Source organism: Bufo bufo, chromosome 2 (assembly GCF_905171765.1).
Source record: "Bufo bufo chromosome 2, aBufBuf1.1, whole genome shotgun sequence".
NCBI lineage: Eukaryota > Metazoa > Chordata > Amphibia > Anura > Bufonidae > Bufo > Bufo bufo.
In genome coordinates this window covers 498,284,365-498,301,311 of record NC_053390.1, presented here as the reverse complement: position 1 = coordinate 498,301,311, position 16,947 = coordinate 498,284,365, and the positions used below count along the sequence as shown (strand labels likewise).

The following is a 16,947-nucleotide window of genomic DNA, read 5'->3' as shown; positions in this document are numbered from 1 at the left end:
GAAGGAGAAGAGGCAGGACATGGAGCACTGGGAGTGTGGCTTTGTGGGTTCTGACGGCATTGCTCCCACTGTGCTCGATGATGGGAGGCCAGGTGCATTCTTAAGGCGGTCGTCCCTAGGTGAGTGTTAGGCTTACCGCGACTTATGCCTTGACAGCACAGGCTGTAGATGGCAACACCATTGTCAGCAGCTGACACGTTAAAAAAAGCCCACACTGCGGAGCCATGTGCCGGCGTCCTGGGAGCGCAAGATGTGACCGTGCATGGTGGATGGCTCACTCCAGATACATTTGTAGTCTGCTTTTTGCCTCCTGTGCACTGCGAGTTCTGCCTGCTTCTCCGCCGTCTCCTCCCTATCTGCTGCTCCGTCTCTCCCTCTGAACTCCTCTCCTCTTCCTCTCTTGTGGGCACCTACGTGACATCCATCGACACGTCATCATCGTCACCTTCACCACCACTGACATTAGAGATCTTGGAGTAGGCAGCAACAGCGGGGACCACCCTACTTGGGATGATCTGGGTACTGTTGTCAGACTGCTGGGTGGCGGCCGTTGCTACCTCCTCTTCCTCATCCGATGCCAAGAATGGCTGAGCATCGATAAGGTCTGGGAATGGATGGGAAAATAATTCCTCTGACTCAAGTGGAGGGGCTATGGTGGTGGTGGTGTCTTTGGGGGTGCACACAGCAGAGAGTGAGGAGGGTGCAGATACAGAGGATGAGGAGGGTGCAGAAGCCACTCAACCAACTCTGGTGTGTCCTTTGACATATTCGCACATACCTTCTCCAACTTCCCACTTAGGCTTCGGCTGGGTGCACCTGCCCGACCCCTACCACCCCTGCAGAATGGCCTGCCTCTTCCTCTGCCTGTCATTTTCAAAATGACCCTGTGCCAAAGTTCCTAGAGAATAGCAGTATTTGTGGAAGCTGGTATATGGCAGGTCTCAATCAGTTGTTAGTTGAAGGTGGTATATCACCCTAAAGTAGTAATTTTGTGGACGCAGGTATATGGAAAACCTCTCTCACTATTTTGTGGAAGCTTATATATGGAAAGCCTCAATCAGTTGTTAATTGAAGCTGGTATATCACCCTCAAGCAGTAATTTTGTGGACGCAAGTATATGGAAAACCTCTTTAACTATTTTGCGGAAGCTAATATATGGCAGGCCTCAAACAGTTGTTAATTAAAGCTGTTATGTCACCCTCAAGCAGTAATTTTGTGGACGCAGGTATATGGAAAACAATCACTATTTTGTGGAAGCTGATAGATCGCAGCCCTCAATCAGTATTTTTTGAAAGCATACAAATGCACTATAATATACTTTCTATGTTAGAAAGTATATTATAAGTATTTTACACCCCTCTGTGTATCACACCTATCGATAGCACAACGTTACCAGTCCTAAAAAGGACTTTTGTGGCCCTATTAGCTAGCATTTGGTGTCCCTAAGTTCCTAACAGCCTGTCCCTGCTCCAAAAAGCAACCTCTCCCTACACTGGCAAAACACATGATATAAAATGGCTGCCAGATCGGGTTCTGTTATAGGGTTGGGGGTGTGTCTATGTGCTGAAACGGCTCAATTGGCTGTCCTGTCCCACCTGATTGATGTGTCATGGGTCAAAGTTCGGCACAATGCAAAAGAATATGGAGCGCGCGGACATCGCCATATGTTCACATGATCGGCAAATTGGAACGTGCTAAGTTCGCCGCGAACTGCAAGGCCATCACTAATCACCAACAGGAGAATAGTTCAATTAATTTAACTGTGCGGTGCACTCGATATCGGTTTTTGCTTTATGGTATATAAAGGCCTTTTAGGGTCATAAAATAAGACGCAACTTATTTGGTTATAGTCCTCTGTCTTTCATTCTTGTTTTGCCATTTAGCTATTACGTGTTTATATATTGTACCTTGTTTGTGGGCTTGAACACACAGTCCCCCTTATTTTCATTTTATTTCTGAACCTAATAAAGTTTATTCTTTTAACGCCTCTTTTCACCGTGATACCATTAGTTAGTAAAGAGACGTATATTGCCTTCATTTTCCTGCACAGTGAATTCATTGTGTACTAAAATGTCCCCTTAAAATGTGTGCCAGTGCAAAAGATTCCCCCTAATTATTTAAACTAGTACAAAAAGGGCTCCGTTCTGTGTGCCAGTACAAAAAAATACCCCTTCTTAGTGCCGCAGTTCAGCTAATGTCCCACAGTGCCCCCATAATGTATGCCAGTATAAAATATCCCTATACAGTGCCCCTAGTAAATGCCCCATGGTGCTCTTTTCCCCTTTACCACAGTGCCCCCATAATGTGGCAGTATAAAATACCCCATCTTATTGCCCCCAGCAGATGCCCCCATAGTGCTCCTCTCCCCCATAGTGCCCCTATAATGTGCCACTAAAAAATACCCCTTCTTAGTGTTCCCAGCAGATGCCCCTATAGAGCTCCTCTGCCCATATTGCCCCCATTATGTGACAGTAAAAATGCTCCTTCTTAGTGTCCCCAGCAGATGCTTCTGTAGTGCTCCTCTTCCTCATAGTTCTTCTCATAATGTGCCAGTAAAAAATGCCCTTAGTGCCACCAGATGCCTCCATAGTGCTCTGCTCCCCCATAGTGCCCCCCATAATGTGCCAGTAATAAATGCCCCCTTAGTGCCACCAGATGCCCCCATAGTGTCCACCATAATTTGCCAGTAAAAAATGGCCCTTTAGTGCCACCAGATGACCCATAGTGCTACTCTCCCCATAGTGCCTCCTATAATATGACAGTAAGAAATACCCCTTTAGTGCCACCAGATGCCCCCATAGTGCTCCTCTCCCCCATAGTACCCCCCATAATATGCCAGTAAAAAATGCCCCTTTAGTGCCACCAGATGCCCCCATAGTGCTCCTCTCCCCCATAGTGCCCCCCATAATGTGCCAGTAAAAAATGCCCCTTTAGTGCACCAGATGCCCCCATAGTGCTCCTCTCCCCCTCCAAAAAATGTCCCTTCTTACTGCCCCATATGCCCCCATAGTTCTTCTCTCCTGTATTGTGCCAAAAAAAAAAGCGCTAATACTTACCTCCATACGGCTGTCAGTAATGTGATGCAGGCCTCTTCTGGCCTGTGTCCAGCACTGCATGTTGCCCGTCTCAGGCGGCGCAATGATAATGACATCAGTGTGTAGCCTGAGCCAGCCTCTGATGTAAGCATTAGCCCATCAGAGGAACGGGGAAGGGAGAGGCCTCTCCCCTACCTCGCCGCTTGATAAAGACCACACAGGTCGAAACGTCGCATAGTGTTGGTGAATAAACCCTTGGAAATTCAAGACTGGAGAGTGCTGCGTTTTTTTTAAAAGTGCATCTAGAGTTGGGGGAGTTTGAGACTGACTTCCGACACGGCAGGCACCACCACAATAAGGAACGGTATTTACCCCAGTTTTCCATTGTGCTGCTACACTTAGTTTTTTTTTCTTGTTTTTTTCTTGCTACCCCGCCGCAACAGCGTCCTCAGGACCGGGATACAGATGAATATAGAGATGAGTGCTTCCACAATGTAAGAGCTCATCTCCACTACTACTGCCCTACCGCTGACCCCACTTAGATCCAGGGCCGCGCTGCCCAAGGCGATCGCCTCACCTAATTGGCGGTGCAGACATAACTGGAAAAAAAATCAGACCTGTTGGACCCCCCCTCTCGGTGCACTCCTGTTGCTTGTAATAACAGGAGCATGGAGGCAGTTTAAGAGAGGGAGGTGGAGAGAGGGGCATAGAAAACAATCTGTAGGAGAAGGGGGCATGACAGCAATCTGTGTAACAAAGGGACTATGGAGAGCAGTCTTTGAGGGAGGAGATCATGGGGAGCAGGCTGTGAGAGAGGGGGCATGACACATGACACAAATGGGACATGGTAATCAGTTTGTAAAAGAGACGTGTGCATGGGAAACAATGTAACAGAGGGTAGCAGATGATGGAGGACAGTCATAGGGGCATTAACATGTTGCATCAGAAAAGGGGCATTATTACTGTCAAAGCCACATTATTAATGTTTAGGGGGCACAAGCAGCATTATTACTTTGTAAGGCCTCATGTATACGGCCGTGTTCCGCCGCTGCACTACAGTAATACACTCGTATGATCTATACGAGTGTATTACTGTACAGCAGCGGCGGCATGAAGCGCACGGCGTCATAGCAACCAATGACGCCGTGCGCTTCTGCTGTCAGCAGGAATCCCGGCCGGGTTACCACGGACCTAAGGGACACAACGCTGAACATTATTATTATATAGGAGCACATAAGGGGACTTATTACTGTGCAGGACTTTAATAGGGCACTTTTACTGTGTGGTGCATTATTATCATCTGGGGCACAATATTCAGTGTCTAGTGGTAATATTTGTTCCTGATATGGTGGTATTTTTTGTTAACTATATACTGTATGTATATAAATTATTTTTGTGGGGGGAAGGGAGACAACATATGGTTTGAGGCTACTGCCTCTATAATTTTAAGACTATAGTAGTGTCCATAGAATGAATTGACTGAATGTTTCTGGAAGAAAAAACATGATGTGAAGTTGTGAACCTAACCTGAGTGCTATATAAGTGGTTAATGTTTTTTATTTGGCATGTAGGGAGAAGGATGTGCTAAGATGGGTGTGTTTATTGTTATACAATCTGCATGTACACTGACAATGACAGCATACTGCATATTATGTTTGCCTGGAAAAATTTTATGCTGAGTATAAAGATGTACCGAATTGGTTACACAAAACCTTTTATGGCATTTTTGTGTATATTTATTTTTATCTTCAGCCTCAAAATCATTATATTGGACACATACTTTGAAAATATGGACACCACAGCTTATTCAGTACACAGTAAGTTGTTTGGATATCTACTTTAAAATATTCATATGTGATATTTGTAGTATTTAAAAATTCATAAACTGTTTCTTTTATTAATCTGATGGGATGTAATACTATGAGGGCCTTGTAAATTATACTATTTTAACATGGTGTTAAAATACAATAGTGTAAATTACATATGTGTCTGTCATTTTAAAATCACCTAGGCATTTATATTTGATTGCTTTAATTCTTCAGAATATTATCCACATGCTTGAAGAGGGCATATTACTATACCTCCCAACTTTTTGGACAGTCAAAGGGGGACATTTATGGTTCGTTGTATAAAAGATCCATTTTTTCTGCATACCTATACATATTGATAGTTTTCTTTTATATAATAGCACAAAAATTATCAGAATGTAGAAATTTCTAAAATCCAAACTGCATCTAATAATGAAATAATATACAAAGCAGGCTCTTATATACAGATAGAAAACACACTTTCTGGATCAATATTGTAAATGTAATAATGCAAATCTACACCTCACATCAAAAAGAGGGACATTTAAGGAGGGACACAGGGACACTTGGGAGGTCTGTAATACACACATATTATTGTGTTTACTTTTACGAATCTGCCTTTTGTCTTATAAAATACCTAGAAGAAAGGGAGTAATATTTAGTATGCCAAAAGATCAGACTTTGTAATTTGGTACTGTTTTTTAAGATGTATTCTTAAGGCCTCATGCACACGACGTGCTGTTTTTTGCGGACCGCAAAATTTGCGGGATGGAACGGGCAACCCATTGTAGACATGCCTATTCTTGTCCGCAAAACGGACAAGAATGGGACATGCTTTATTTTTTTTGCTGGGCCTCGGAACGGAGCAACGCATGCGGACAGCACACGGAGTACTGTCCGCATCTTTTGCAGCCCCATTGAAGTGAATGGGTCGGCACCCGAACCGCAAAAAGTGCGGCTCGGATGCGGACCCGAACAACGGTCGTGTGCATGAGGCCTAACATTTAGATGTCATATACTGTATATGTGAGTGACAATTTATAAAAAAATTTATTAATTAATTAACTCTTTCATGACTGAGCCTAAAAAAGGCCTGAATGTCGAGGCTATTTTTATTCCTTTTTTAGGTTTAATTTCTTATTAAAAAGTAATATTTTTTAAATTATAGCTTTTCATTTCTTAAATATTAAAACTGACACAAAAAATGTATTATTACAATGGGTTTTCTATTTTGTGACGATAGTTTTGATGTATAACATGTGTAGGTTTGAGTCAACGAGGCAACTGGTGACGGATTCCGTTAGAGATGGCATTTTGCTTTTTCTTTTGTATTTTTATTATTTGTATTTTTTATTACTTATATTTAAATTTATTTTTGGCACCTAATATGTCCCCCAGGAGGTCATTAAAAGACCTCTGGAGGACACTTTCCTTTTTTTTTTACTGCTTCCACTGTAACTGGAGCATCCTCAGGAGCCCCAGTTAAAGAGCAAAACAGCTCCTTGCGGGGGCATTACATGCGGGCAGAGCTGATCAGGGTCTCCTTAGACCTTGCAGCTCTGCTCCTGCCCCAAGACACCCGGCAGTCACATGACTGCCAGGACTAACAGGGGAAGTGGCTCGGCAGATTCCTGCTCTCCCTCCCTGCGCTCAGGAACTGCTCTGCTGCCAGTACTAGAGAAGGCAGAAGCGGTAATAAACCGCTCCTGTCTTCTCCTCAGGGTCCCCGCTGTGTCTCACAGCCAGGACCCGACCTGTTCTTGCTAGATGGCACTGAGATTAAAGCACTGCCTGACCGTGTATATACGTGCTATCTGCACGGGGTATGTGTATATATCCAATGGGCAGTTGGGAAGGGGTTACGATTTTAAGCTAAAAGAGTTAGCAAGAGTTTTTAGCACAGCATGCTCTATTTGTTGTGATTTTTGTAGTGATTTTCCCCTAATGATTGGATTTCTTCTTAGGTTAACTCCTTAAGGACACAGCCTTATTTCACCTTAAGGACCAGGCCATTTTTTGCAAATCTGACCAGTGTCACTTTAAGTGGTCATAACTTTAAAACGCTTTGACTTATCCAGGCCATTCTGAGATTGTTTTTTCGTCACATATTGTACTTCATGACACTGATAAAATGAAGTTAAAAAAAATATATTTTTATTTATAACAAAATAGCAAATTTACCAAATTTTTTTTAAAAATTGCAAATTTCCAAGTTTCAATTTCTCTACTTCTATAATATATATTAATACCTCCAAAAATAGTTATTACTTTACATTCCCCATATGTCTACTTCATGTTTGGATCATTTTGGGAAGGATATTTTATTTTTTGGGGATGTTACAAGGCTTAGAAGTTTAGAAGCAAATCTTGAAATTTTTCAGAAATTTTCAAAAACCCCATTTTTAGGGACCAGTTCAGGTCTGAAGTCAGTTTGTGAGCCTTAAATAATAGAAACCACCCCTCTCTAGAAACTACACCCCTCAAGGTTTTCAAAACTAAATTTACAAACGTCGTTAACCCTTTAGGTGTTCCACAAGAGTTAATGGCAAATGGAGATAACATTTCAGAATTTAGATTTTTTGGCAAATTTTCAATTTTAATAAATTTTTCCAGTAACAGAGCAAGGGTTAACAGCCAAACTAAATGCTATATTTATTTCCCCAATTCTGTAGTTTGCAGAAACACCCCATATGTGGCCGTAAACTACTGTACGGGCACACAGTAGGGCGTAGAGCCGTGTGGTTTTTGGAAGGCAGATTTTGCTGGACTGGTTTATTTACACCATGTCCCATTTGAAGCCCCCCGATGCACCCCTAGAGTAGAAACTCCATAAAAGTTACCACATCTAAGTAACTACACCCCTCAAGGTATTCAAAACTGATTTTACAAACTTTGTTAACCCTTTAGGTGTTGCACAAGAGTTATTGGCAAATGGAGATGGAAAATTTGCCAAAAAATTTAAATGATCTAATTTCATTTTAATCCATTTCTCCCCATAACAAAGCAAGGGTTAACAGCCAAACAAAATGCTATATTTATTGCCCCGATTTTGTAGTTTGCATAAACACCCCATATGTGGCCGTAAACTACTGTATGGGCACACAGTAGGGCGTAGAGCCGTGTGGTTTTTGGAAGGCAGATTTTGCTGGACTGGATTATTTACACCATGTCCCATTTGAAGCCCCCCGATGCACCCCTAGAGTAGAAACTCCATAAAAGTGACCCTATTTTGGAAACTATGGGATAAGGTGGCAGTTTTGTTGGGACTATTTTTAGGGTATATATGATTTTTGGTTTATCTATATTAGATTTCTGTGAGGCAAGGTTACCAGAAATAGAAATTCTGAAATTTCATCTCCATTTGCCAATAACTCTTGTGGAACACCTAAAGGGTTAACAACTTCTGTAAAATCAGTTTTGGATACCTTGAGGGGTGTAGTTTCTTAGATGGGGTTGCTTTTATGGAGTTTTTACTCTAGGGGTGCATCAGGGGTGCTTCAAATGGGACATGGGGCCAAAAAAAAAAGGCCATCAAAATCTGCCTTTCAGAAACCATACGGCATTCTTTTCCTTCTGCGCCCTGCCGTTTCGTCATACAGCAGTTTACGACCACATATGTGGTGTTTCTGTAAACTGCAGTATGAGGGTAATAAATATTAAGTTTTGATTGGCTGTTAACCCTTACTTTGTTATTGAAAAAAACTGATTAAAATGGAAAATTTTCCCCAAAAATTGCTTTCTTGGCACCGTTTTTATTTTTTATTTTTTACCGTGTTCATCTGAGGGGTTAGGGGGGGTATTTTTATAGAGCAGATTCGGCAATACCAAATATGGACGCGGCAATACCAAATATGTCTACTTTTTTTATGTTTTACACTATTATCTTTTTATAAACAAAAAAAACATTTTAGTATCTCCATAGTCTAAGAGTCATTTCTTTTTTAGTTTTTAGCCGAATATCTTAGGTAGGGGCTCATTTTTTGCAGGATGAGAGGACCGTTTTATTGACACTATTTTGGGGGGCATATGACTTTTTGATCGCTTGCTATTACAATTTTTGTGATGTAAGGTGACAAAAAATTACCTTTTTTTGCACCTTTTTTTTTTTTTTTTACCTTGTTCATCTGAAGGGTAAGGGGGGGTATTTTTATAGAGCAGATTCTTGCGGACGCGGCAATACCTAATATGTCTATTTTATTTATGTTTTACACTATATTATCTTTTTATAAACCATTTTCCCTCCATAGTCTAAGAGTCATTTATTTATTTATTTTTTAGCCGATTATCTTAGGTAGGGGCTAGTTTTTTGCGGGATGAGAGAACGGTTTTATTGGCACTATTTTGGGGGGGGGGGGGGGCATATGACTTTTTGATCGCTTGCTATTACACGTGTCACATTGAGTAGTGGTGTCCTTCCGTATCCCCCTCCTGTGACACACTCTGCACTTTTTTGAGGTGGTCCATTCTTACCAGTAGGGCGAACCACACCTGGAAAGTGTTGGCCAGGGACGATCCGGGCGTCTACAGTTCCCGAGCTACTCCGGCCTGCTCTTTCCCGGTCAGAAAAGATCAGGGCCTTGAAGACTGCCTCATAGAACTGAAGGAATGTCCCTGTGTTGCCAGCGCTCCGAGACAGCACAAAAGAGTTGTACAAGGCAACCTGTACCAAGTAGACCGCAACTTTTTTGTACCATGCCCGGGTTTTGCGCATGGCGATATATGGCTTAAGAACTTGATCAGAGAGATCAACTCCTCCCATATACCGATTGTAGTCGACGATACAATCGAGCTTGAGGACCGTTGCCGCGGTACCTCGCACAGGGACAGGGGTGTTGCATTACCATGAATTGTGGACAGTACAAGGACATCCCTCTTGTCCTTATATCTGACCAGCAACAGGTTTCCAGTGGTAAGGGCATGGGTCTCACCCGTGGGGATAGGTACCTGGAGGGGGTAGGTAGGGAGGCTGCGTTGATTTTTCCGCACGGTCCGACAAGCGCACGTGGATCTGGCGGCGAGGGACTGGAACAAGGGGATACTAGTATAAGGGTTACCACCTGTACGTGGATAACTTTTATCTAGCAGTGGTTACATAATGTCCCACACAAGTTTCCCGCTAACACCCAGAAAGTGGGGACATTCTGGAGGTTGGATACGGGAATCTCGCCCCTCGTACACACGAAACTTGTAAGTGTAACCTGAGGTATTGTCACAAAGTTTGTGCAGCTTCACGCCATACCTCGCCCGCTTAGAGGGAGCATACTGGCGGAAAAGAACTCATCAACCGCGACCTCCCTTCCAGGTACATAGGCCTGTACAAATTTGGCCCCAAAGTGATCGATGACCGACCTGTTTTTGTACAGGCGTGCTTCAAATGGAACATGGTGCCAAAAAAAAAGGCCATCAAAATCTGCCTTCCAGAAACCATACGGCGTTCTTTTCCTTCTGCGCCCTGCCGTTTCGTCATACAGCAGTTTACGACCACATATGTGGTGTTTCTGTAAACTGCAGTATGAGGGTAATAAATATAAAGTTTTGATTGGCTGTTAACCCTTACTTTGTTATTGAAAAAAACTGATTAAAATGGAAAATTTGCCCAAAAATTGCTTTTTTGGCACCGTTTTAATTTTTTATTTTTTACCGTGTTCATCTGAGGGGTTAGGGGGGTATTTTTATAGAGCAGATTCGGCAATACCAAATATGGACGTGGCAATACCAAATATGTCTACTTTTTTAATTTTTTTTATGTTTTACACTATTATCTTTTTATAAACAAAAAAAACATTTTAGTATCTCCATAGTCTAAGAGTCATTTCTTTTTTAGTTTTTAGTCGAATATCTTAGGTAGGGGCTCATTTTTTGCAGGATGAGAGGTCTGTTTTATTGACACTATTTTGGGGGGCATATGACTTTTTGATCGCTTGCTATTACAATTTTTGTGATATAAGGTGACAAAAAAATACCTTTTTTTTGCGGCGTTTTTTTAATTTTTTTTACCGTGTTCATCTGAAGGGTAAGGGGGGGGTATTTTTATAGAGCAGATTCTTGCGGACGCGGCAATACCTAATATATCTATTTTATTTATGTTTTACACTATATTATCTTTTTATAAACAAAAAAAAAAACATTTTATCTCCATAGTCTAAGAGTCATTTTTTTATTTATTTTTTAGCCGATTATCTTAGGTAGGGGCTAATTTTTTGCGGATGAGAGAACGGTTTTATTGGCACTATTTTGGGGGCGGGGGGGCATATGACTTTTTGATCGCTTGCTATTACAATTTTTAGTTTGTCTCAAGTCTGAGAACCAGTTTTTTATCCGATTGTCAGTGGCTAAATTGGGATATAAATTTAGTACTCCATAGACGTGTGGTACTCCCTGAAGCAACCAATAATGCAGAGGCCCGGATGATCGGGCCACGTGTCACATTGAGTAGTGGTGTCCTTCCGTATCCCCCTCCTGTGACACACTCTGCACTTTTTTTGGGTCCGTCCCTTCTTTCCAGTATGGGGGACCACACCTGGAAAGTGTTGGCCAGGGACGATCCGGGCGCCTACAGTTCCCGAGGTACTCCGGCCTGCTCTTTCCCGGTCAGAAAAGATCAGGGCCTTGAAGACTGCCTCATAGAACTGAAGGAATGTCCCTGTGTTGCCAGCGCTCCGAGACAGCACAAAAGAGTTGTACAAGGCAACCTGTAACAAGTAGACCGCAACTTTTTTGTACCATGCCCGGGTTTTGCGCATGGCGTTATATGGCTTGAGGACTTGATCAGAGAGATCAACTCCTCCCATATACCGATTGTAGTCGACCATACAATCGAGCTTGAGGACCGTTGCCGCGGTACCTCGCACAGGGACAGGGGTGTTACCGTTACCATGAATTGTGGACAGTACAAGGACATCCCTCTTGTCCTTATATCTGACCAGCAACAGGTTTCCAGTGGTAAGGGCATGAGTCTCACCCGTGGGGATAGGTACCTGGAGGGGGTAGGTAGGGAGGCTGCGTTGATTTTTCCGCACGGTCCGACAAGCACACGTGGATCTGGCGGCGAGGGACTGGAACAAGGGGATACTAGTATAAGGGTTACCACCTGTACGTGGATAACTTTTATCTAGCAGTGGGTACATAATGTCCCACACAAGTTTCCCGCTAACACCCAGAATGTGGGGACATTCTGGGGGTTGAATACGGGAATCTCGCCCCTCGTACACACGAAACTTGTAAGTGTAACCTGAGGTATTCTCACAAAGTTTGTACAGCTTCACGCCATACCTCGCCCGCTTAGAGGGAGCATACTGGAAGTCTCCCCTTGAACGCATTGAGAGACTCATCAACCGCGACCCCCCTTCCAGGTACATAGGCCTGTACAAATTTGGCCCCAAAGTGATTGATGACCGACCTGTTTTTGTACAGGCGGTCATAGGCAGGATCACCTTGGGGGGACATGCTGCATTATCTGAATAATGCAGGCATTTCCGGATGGCCTCAAACCGGGAGCGTGTCATGGCCGTACTGTAAAGTGGGGCCTGGTAGAGGACGTCCCCACTCCAGTAATGCCTGACACTAAGTTTCTTGACTAGGCCCATATGCAGCATGAGGCCCCAAAATGTCCTCATCTTGGCTGCACTGACCGGCGTCCAGCCACCGGGCCTAGCCAAAAGGGAGCCCGGGTGTTGAGCAGCAAACTGTTGGGCGTACAGGTTTGTTTGCTCCACCATTAGATTTACAAAGCTGTAATGACACCGGACGGGGTTACAAGCAAAGTGTACTTGGCTTGCATGCTGACCTGCATTCCCTGGATTTTATGTGGCTGTCATGGCCCATGAACAGGTAGGAACAAGAGTTAGGGACCACTCAATTGAGACGACCTTGACGCGGTGAGTGGCTTACTATGCTTTGGCCAAAATATAAACCAATGTCTCATCCAGCATGGAGGGCAGAGTGCTGGATGCAGTGTGCGATCACATTTGCATTTTCCGTTTGTGTATGTATTTCGCCATAGTGATGTGCACCTGCAGGCAGGTTGTGCGGGCTCAACCCCCTATATTTTTTTCTTTGTAGCATATATTGGAGGCGTGGCGATCTCCTCTGAGTCAAGCACACCTGACCAGTTAATCTGTCCTGGAGGCTGGTTTTAAAGTCAGTATAAAACTGAGTCTGCTTATATAGAACCTACCATTAGCCATCTGGCTCCAGGAGAAGTATATGGTGGGTTCAGCATGCATGTTGGTACTTGCATCCCTGGATCCGATGAAAGCTGTAATGGCACCGGACGGGGTTACAAGCAAAGTGTACTTGGCTTGCATGCTGACCTGCATTCCCTGGATTTTATGTGGCTGTCATGGCCCATGAACAGGTAGGAACAAGAGTTAGGGACCACTCAATTGAGACGACCTTGACGCGGTGAGTGGCTTACTATGCTTTGGCCAAAATATAAACCAATGTCTCATCCAGCATGGAGGGCAGAGTGCTGGATGCAGTGTGCGATCACATTTGCATTTTCCGTTTGTGTATGTATTTCGCCATAGTGATGTGCACCTGCAGGCAGGTTGTGCGGGCTCAACCCCCTAGATTTACAAAGTGGTCACTGAAAAAAAGACTAAAAAAGTCATATTCACCGAAGCCCACTGTGGAAATCTGGATTCCTGATTGGCCTTCAAAATCAGGAATCACGGGCTCATAACGCTCTGGTTACACCAGACAAGTTCACCGGCAGGGGGCTCCGGTGGATTTAACTGGTGGGCCGGAAAACTAGTACGAGCCCCAGAGCTGCTCGTACTAGGGTGGGGCAGGGGGGCAAGATGCAGCCCCCCTGGGGGGTCTAGGGTCACACAGCTGTACTGTGGACCCCAGACACCCAATTTAGGGTGGTGCAACCAAAACATTTCATTTTTTTTTTCTTCAACTAACTTTCCCTAAATATCCCTACTAAGAAGACAGGTTGGCATTAGCAGGAGGTGCTCAAACCCACATGCAGTTGTGCATATATATAGGGGAGCAAATCCTGCATTTGTGGCCCGTTGCTAATGGCAATCCCCAGCAAAATGCATACGGTGGAGGATGCCCGCGGCAAACCACAAGTACCACAATAGACATCCTACACAAGGTAACAATATAACAAAACAATAACAGAGAAAGGTGCACTCTGCAGTCTCACTAAACCCTCAAACTGATTTTAAAATTGAGAGATTAGTCAACATGTCCTACGGTGTAGAACATGTCTAATCCCGGGCACCACGCCAAGGTTTCTCAAGTAGCCCGGGACCTAACACTCTCCTACCTGAGCCGTGTGGGCAATACCAGGAGCCAGTGGGCAAATTACAGGAGCATAAGGCCGACTCGCAAACAGCTCACCAGTTACCTCCAGCATGTAGCCATGCTTGCAATGGGAGGAGGGAGGAGTCTGCGAGTCCCACTCAAGACTGGCTGATATGTCCCAGGCCTCACAGGTGCACCTAAATGTGACCTGTAGATGGAAAACAGGCACATTTAAATTGGAGTTTATACACCTCCAGGAATCTATATATACAAACTAAGAAGACAGGTTGGCATTAGCAGGAGGTGCTCAAACCCACATGCAGTTGTGCATATATATAGGGGAGCAAATCCTGCACTTGTGGCCCGTTGCTAATGGCAATCCCCAGCAAAATGCATACGGTGGAGGATGCCCGCGGGCGGAGGGAGGAGTCTGCGAGTCCCACTCAAGACTGGCTGACATGTCCCAGGCCTCACAGGTGCACCTAAATGTGACCTGTAGATCCCTGCCTAATATAACTTGTCCCTAGCCTTTCCCTAAATACCTGGGGGTGCTGGGGCACAGATCGGGTGCTGGATCCTGGGCTCTGAACAGATGGGGGGTGCTGGCGCTGAGACACGATAATACACCACCAATCACCATCCTTAGATCCTTAGAGGTGATGGTGACATCACCTCTCAGGATCGCTCTCTTTGGTCGGCTGGGCAGAAAATTTGAATGAACCGCCTGCCCAGCCGACCAAAGAGAGCGATCCTGAGAGGTGATGTCACCATCACCTCTCAGGATCTAAGGATGGTGATTGATGGTGTATTATCGTGTCTCAGCGCCAGCACCCCCTATCTGTTCAGAGCCCAGGATCCAGCACCCGATCTGTGCCCCAGCACCCCCAGGTATTTAGGGAAAGGCTAGGGACAAGTTATATTAGGCAGGGATCTACAGGTCACATTTAGGTGCACCTGTGAGGCCTGGGACATATCAGCCAGTCTTGAGTGGGACTCGCAGACTCCTCCCTCCGCCCGCGGGCATCCTCCACCGTATGCATTTTGCTGGGGATTGCCATTAGCAACGGGCCACAAGTGCACCCCCCATCTGTTCAGAGCCCAGGATCATACCACTGATCACCATCCTGTTCCGGGTTATCGGGTCCCCAGAGACCCGAATAACCCAGAAACGCATCAAACCGCAGGTCTGAATTGACCTGCGGTTTGCTGCGATCGCCTACACGGGGGGGGGCGGGGGGGGGGGGGGTCCCCCCTTGCATTTAGCCTAGGTGCCTGCTCAATGATTTGAGCAGGCACCGGGTTCCGATCACCGCCCGCCGAGCGGCGGTGTAACAATCCTACAGGCTCACCTGAGTCAGAGGACCGCTGGCTGGAGGTAGGAGTGGAGCCCAGTGGCAAGGACCGCAGGCAGGTAGTAGGTAGGGACAAGCAGAAGAGTAGTCGGTAGGCAGGCGGTGGGTCAGGGCAGGCGGCAGTAAGCGTGGTCAGACAATCCGGATGGCAACGGTGGTAGCAGTTCAGTAGGTAGGGACAAGCAGAAGAGTAGTCGGTAGGCAATTCCTGGTCAGCAGTGGTCTTTCAGTAGTAGCAGGAGCAGCAGATGAGGAGAAGCTTGATCAAGGCTCAGGAGCTCAATAATCAGCAAGCTAGAGTGCAAGGGGCTGGACTTATATAGGGAAGTACCAGGTGTGGGGAATCAAGGGTGATGAGAAAGGCTTGGCAAGACTGAGGTTACATAATAGGTTTTAGGGAGTAATGTCCAGAGAGGACAGTAGCCTAGTAAGCAGGGCTACGGCCTGGGATGTGGCTGGTCACGGGTTCGAATCCCGACAGGCGGTGATCGGAAATTCATAGAACGTACCGGTATGCCCTATGTCCTTAACGATCGAGAAATCAGGGCATACCGGTACGCCCTATGTCCGGAACAGGTTAAATTAGTATTCATGAGAATGCAGTTTTGGAATTGGGATATCACTGATACTATCACAAAAATGCTGCCTCAAAGTACTGTCACGGCTGTATGTGAGCAACAACAGTATACACAGTAAAAGAGCTACTGACCGGACCCAAACTAGGGAGGATAAAGGGTGACCCCTGTCCGACCCTCAAAGCTCTCCCTATTCTGCTGAAGCACATGCCCGGATCGAAATGGCGGAATGAGGCATGCCCACGTGCCTAAGACTGATGACCACTGTAACCCCTACAATAGTGGAAGGGGCACGGCCACCGGTGCCCTACTTAGTATATGGAGGGAACCGTGGCCACCTCAGATCCAGTCAGAAAATAATCAGGTACACAATGTCTGTACACTTAGCTGAAGGTGTTGCAGCCGCAGAGAAGACGGATCCAAGGACAGCTGGCAATATCCGGAGTGCTTGCTGCAGCAGAACACAGGTCCAGTAAACTGATAGCTACAAGTGAAGATACTAAAGCAAGAGCTACAACTGAAATGAGAACTATAATCCACGCCCTACAATAGGAGGAGGGGTGATATAAAGAGAGGGAAATCAAACGCATGAGGAACAGCTGGGAGGAAGGTAACCAAAAGTAAACAGAGCAGTGAGAACTCCTCCCAGCTCTAGTAGTGAAATCATCACAGGGGTGGAGAAACAGAGCTGTGAGAACGTCCCAAAGCTCTGGTAGTGACAAGTACAGGTTATTGTGTAACTGTAAAGGCTATGTACACCTTCGGAGGCAATTTTTGTTTATGATTGCATCTTACTCCATATTATCTTATCCATATTTGGATAAAAATGATATTTTCTATTGGCCTTTATTAAAAATATTGAGCCATCCTGTCACAACTGGACACAACTGTGTCACTAGCACTTTCACTTTCATTTTGT

At 45.0% G+C, this 16,947-nt stretch overlaps 1 protein-coding gene across 1 annotated transcript in view; it reads left to right on the top strand.

Annotated features, from left to right (window-relative positions):
* Positions 1 to 3,482: 3,482 nt before the first annotated feature.
* The window catches only part of LOC120989596 (beta-1,4-galactosyltransferase 1-like), a 327,777-nt gene continuing 314,312 nt past the window's right edge, over positions 3,483 to 16,947 (top strand). The window contains exons 1-2 of the mRNA XM_040417800.1: positions 3,483 to 3,529; positions 4,788 to 4,852. Coding sequence (XP_040273734.1) covers positions 3,501 to 3,529; positions 4,788 to 4,852 — 94 coding nt within the window. The 5' untranslated portion in view covers positions 3,483 to 3,500. The remainder of the gene's footprint in view (positions 3,530 to 4,787; positions 4,853 to 16,947) is intronic.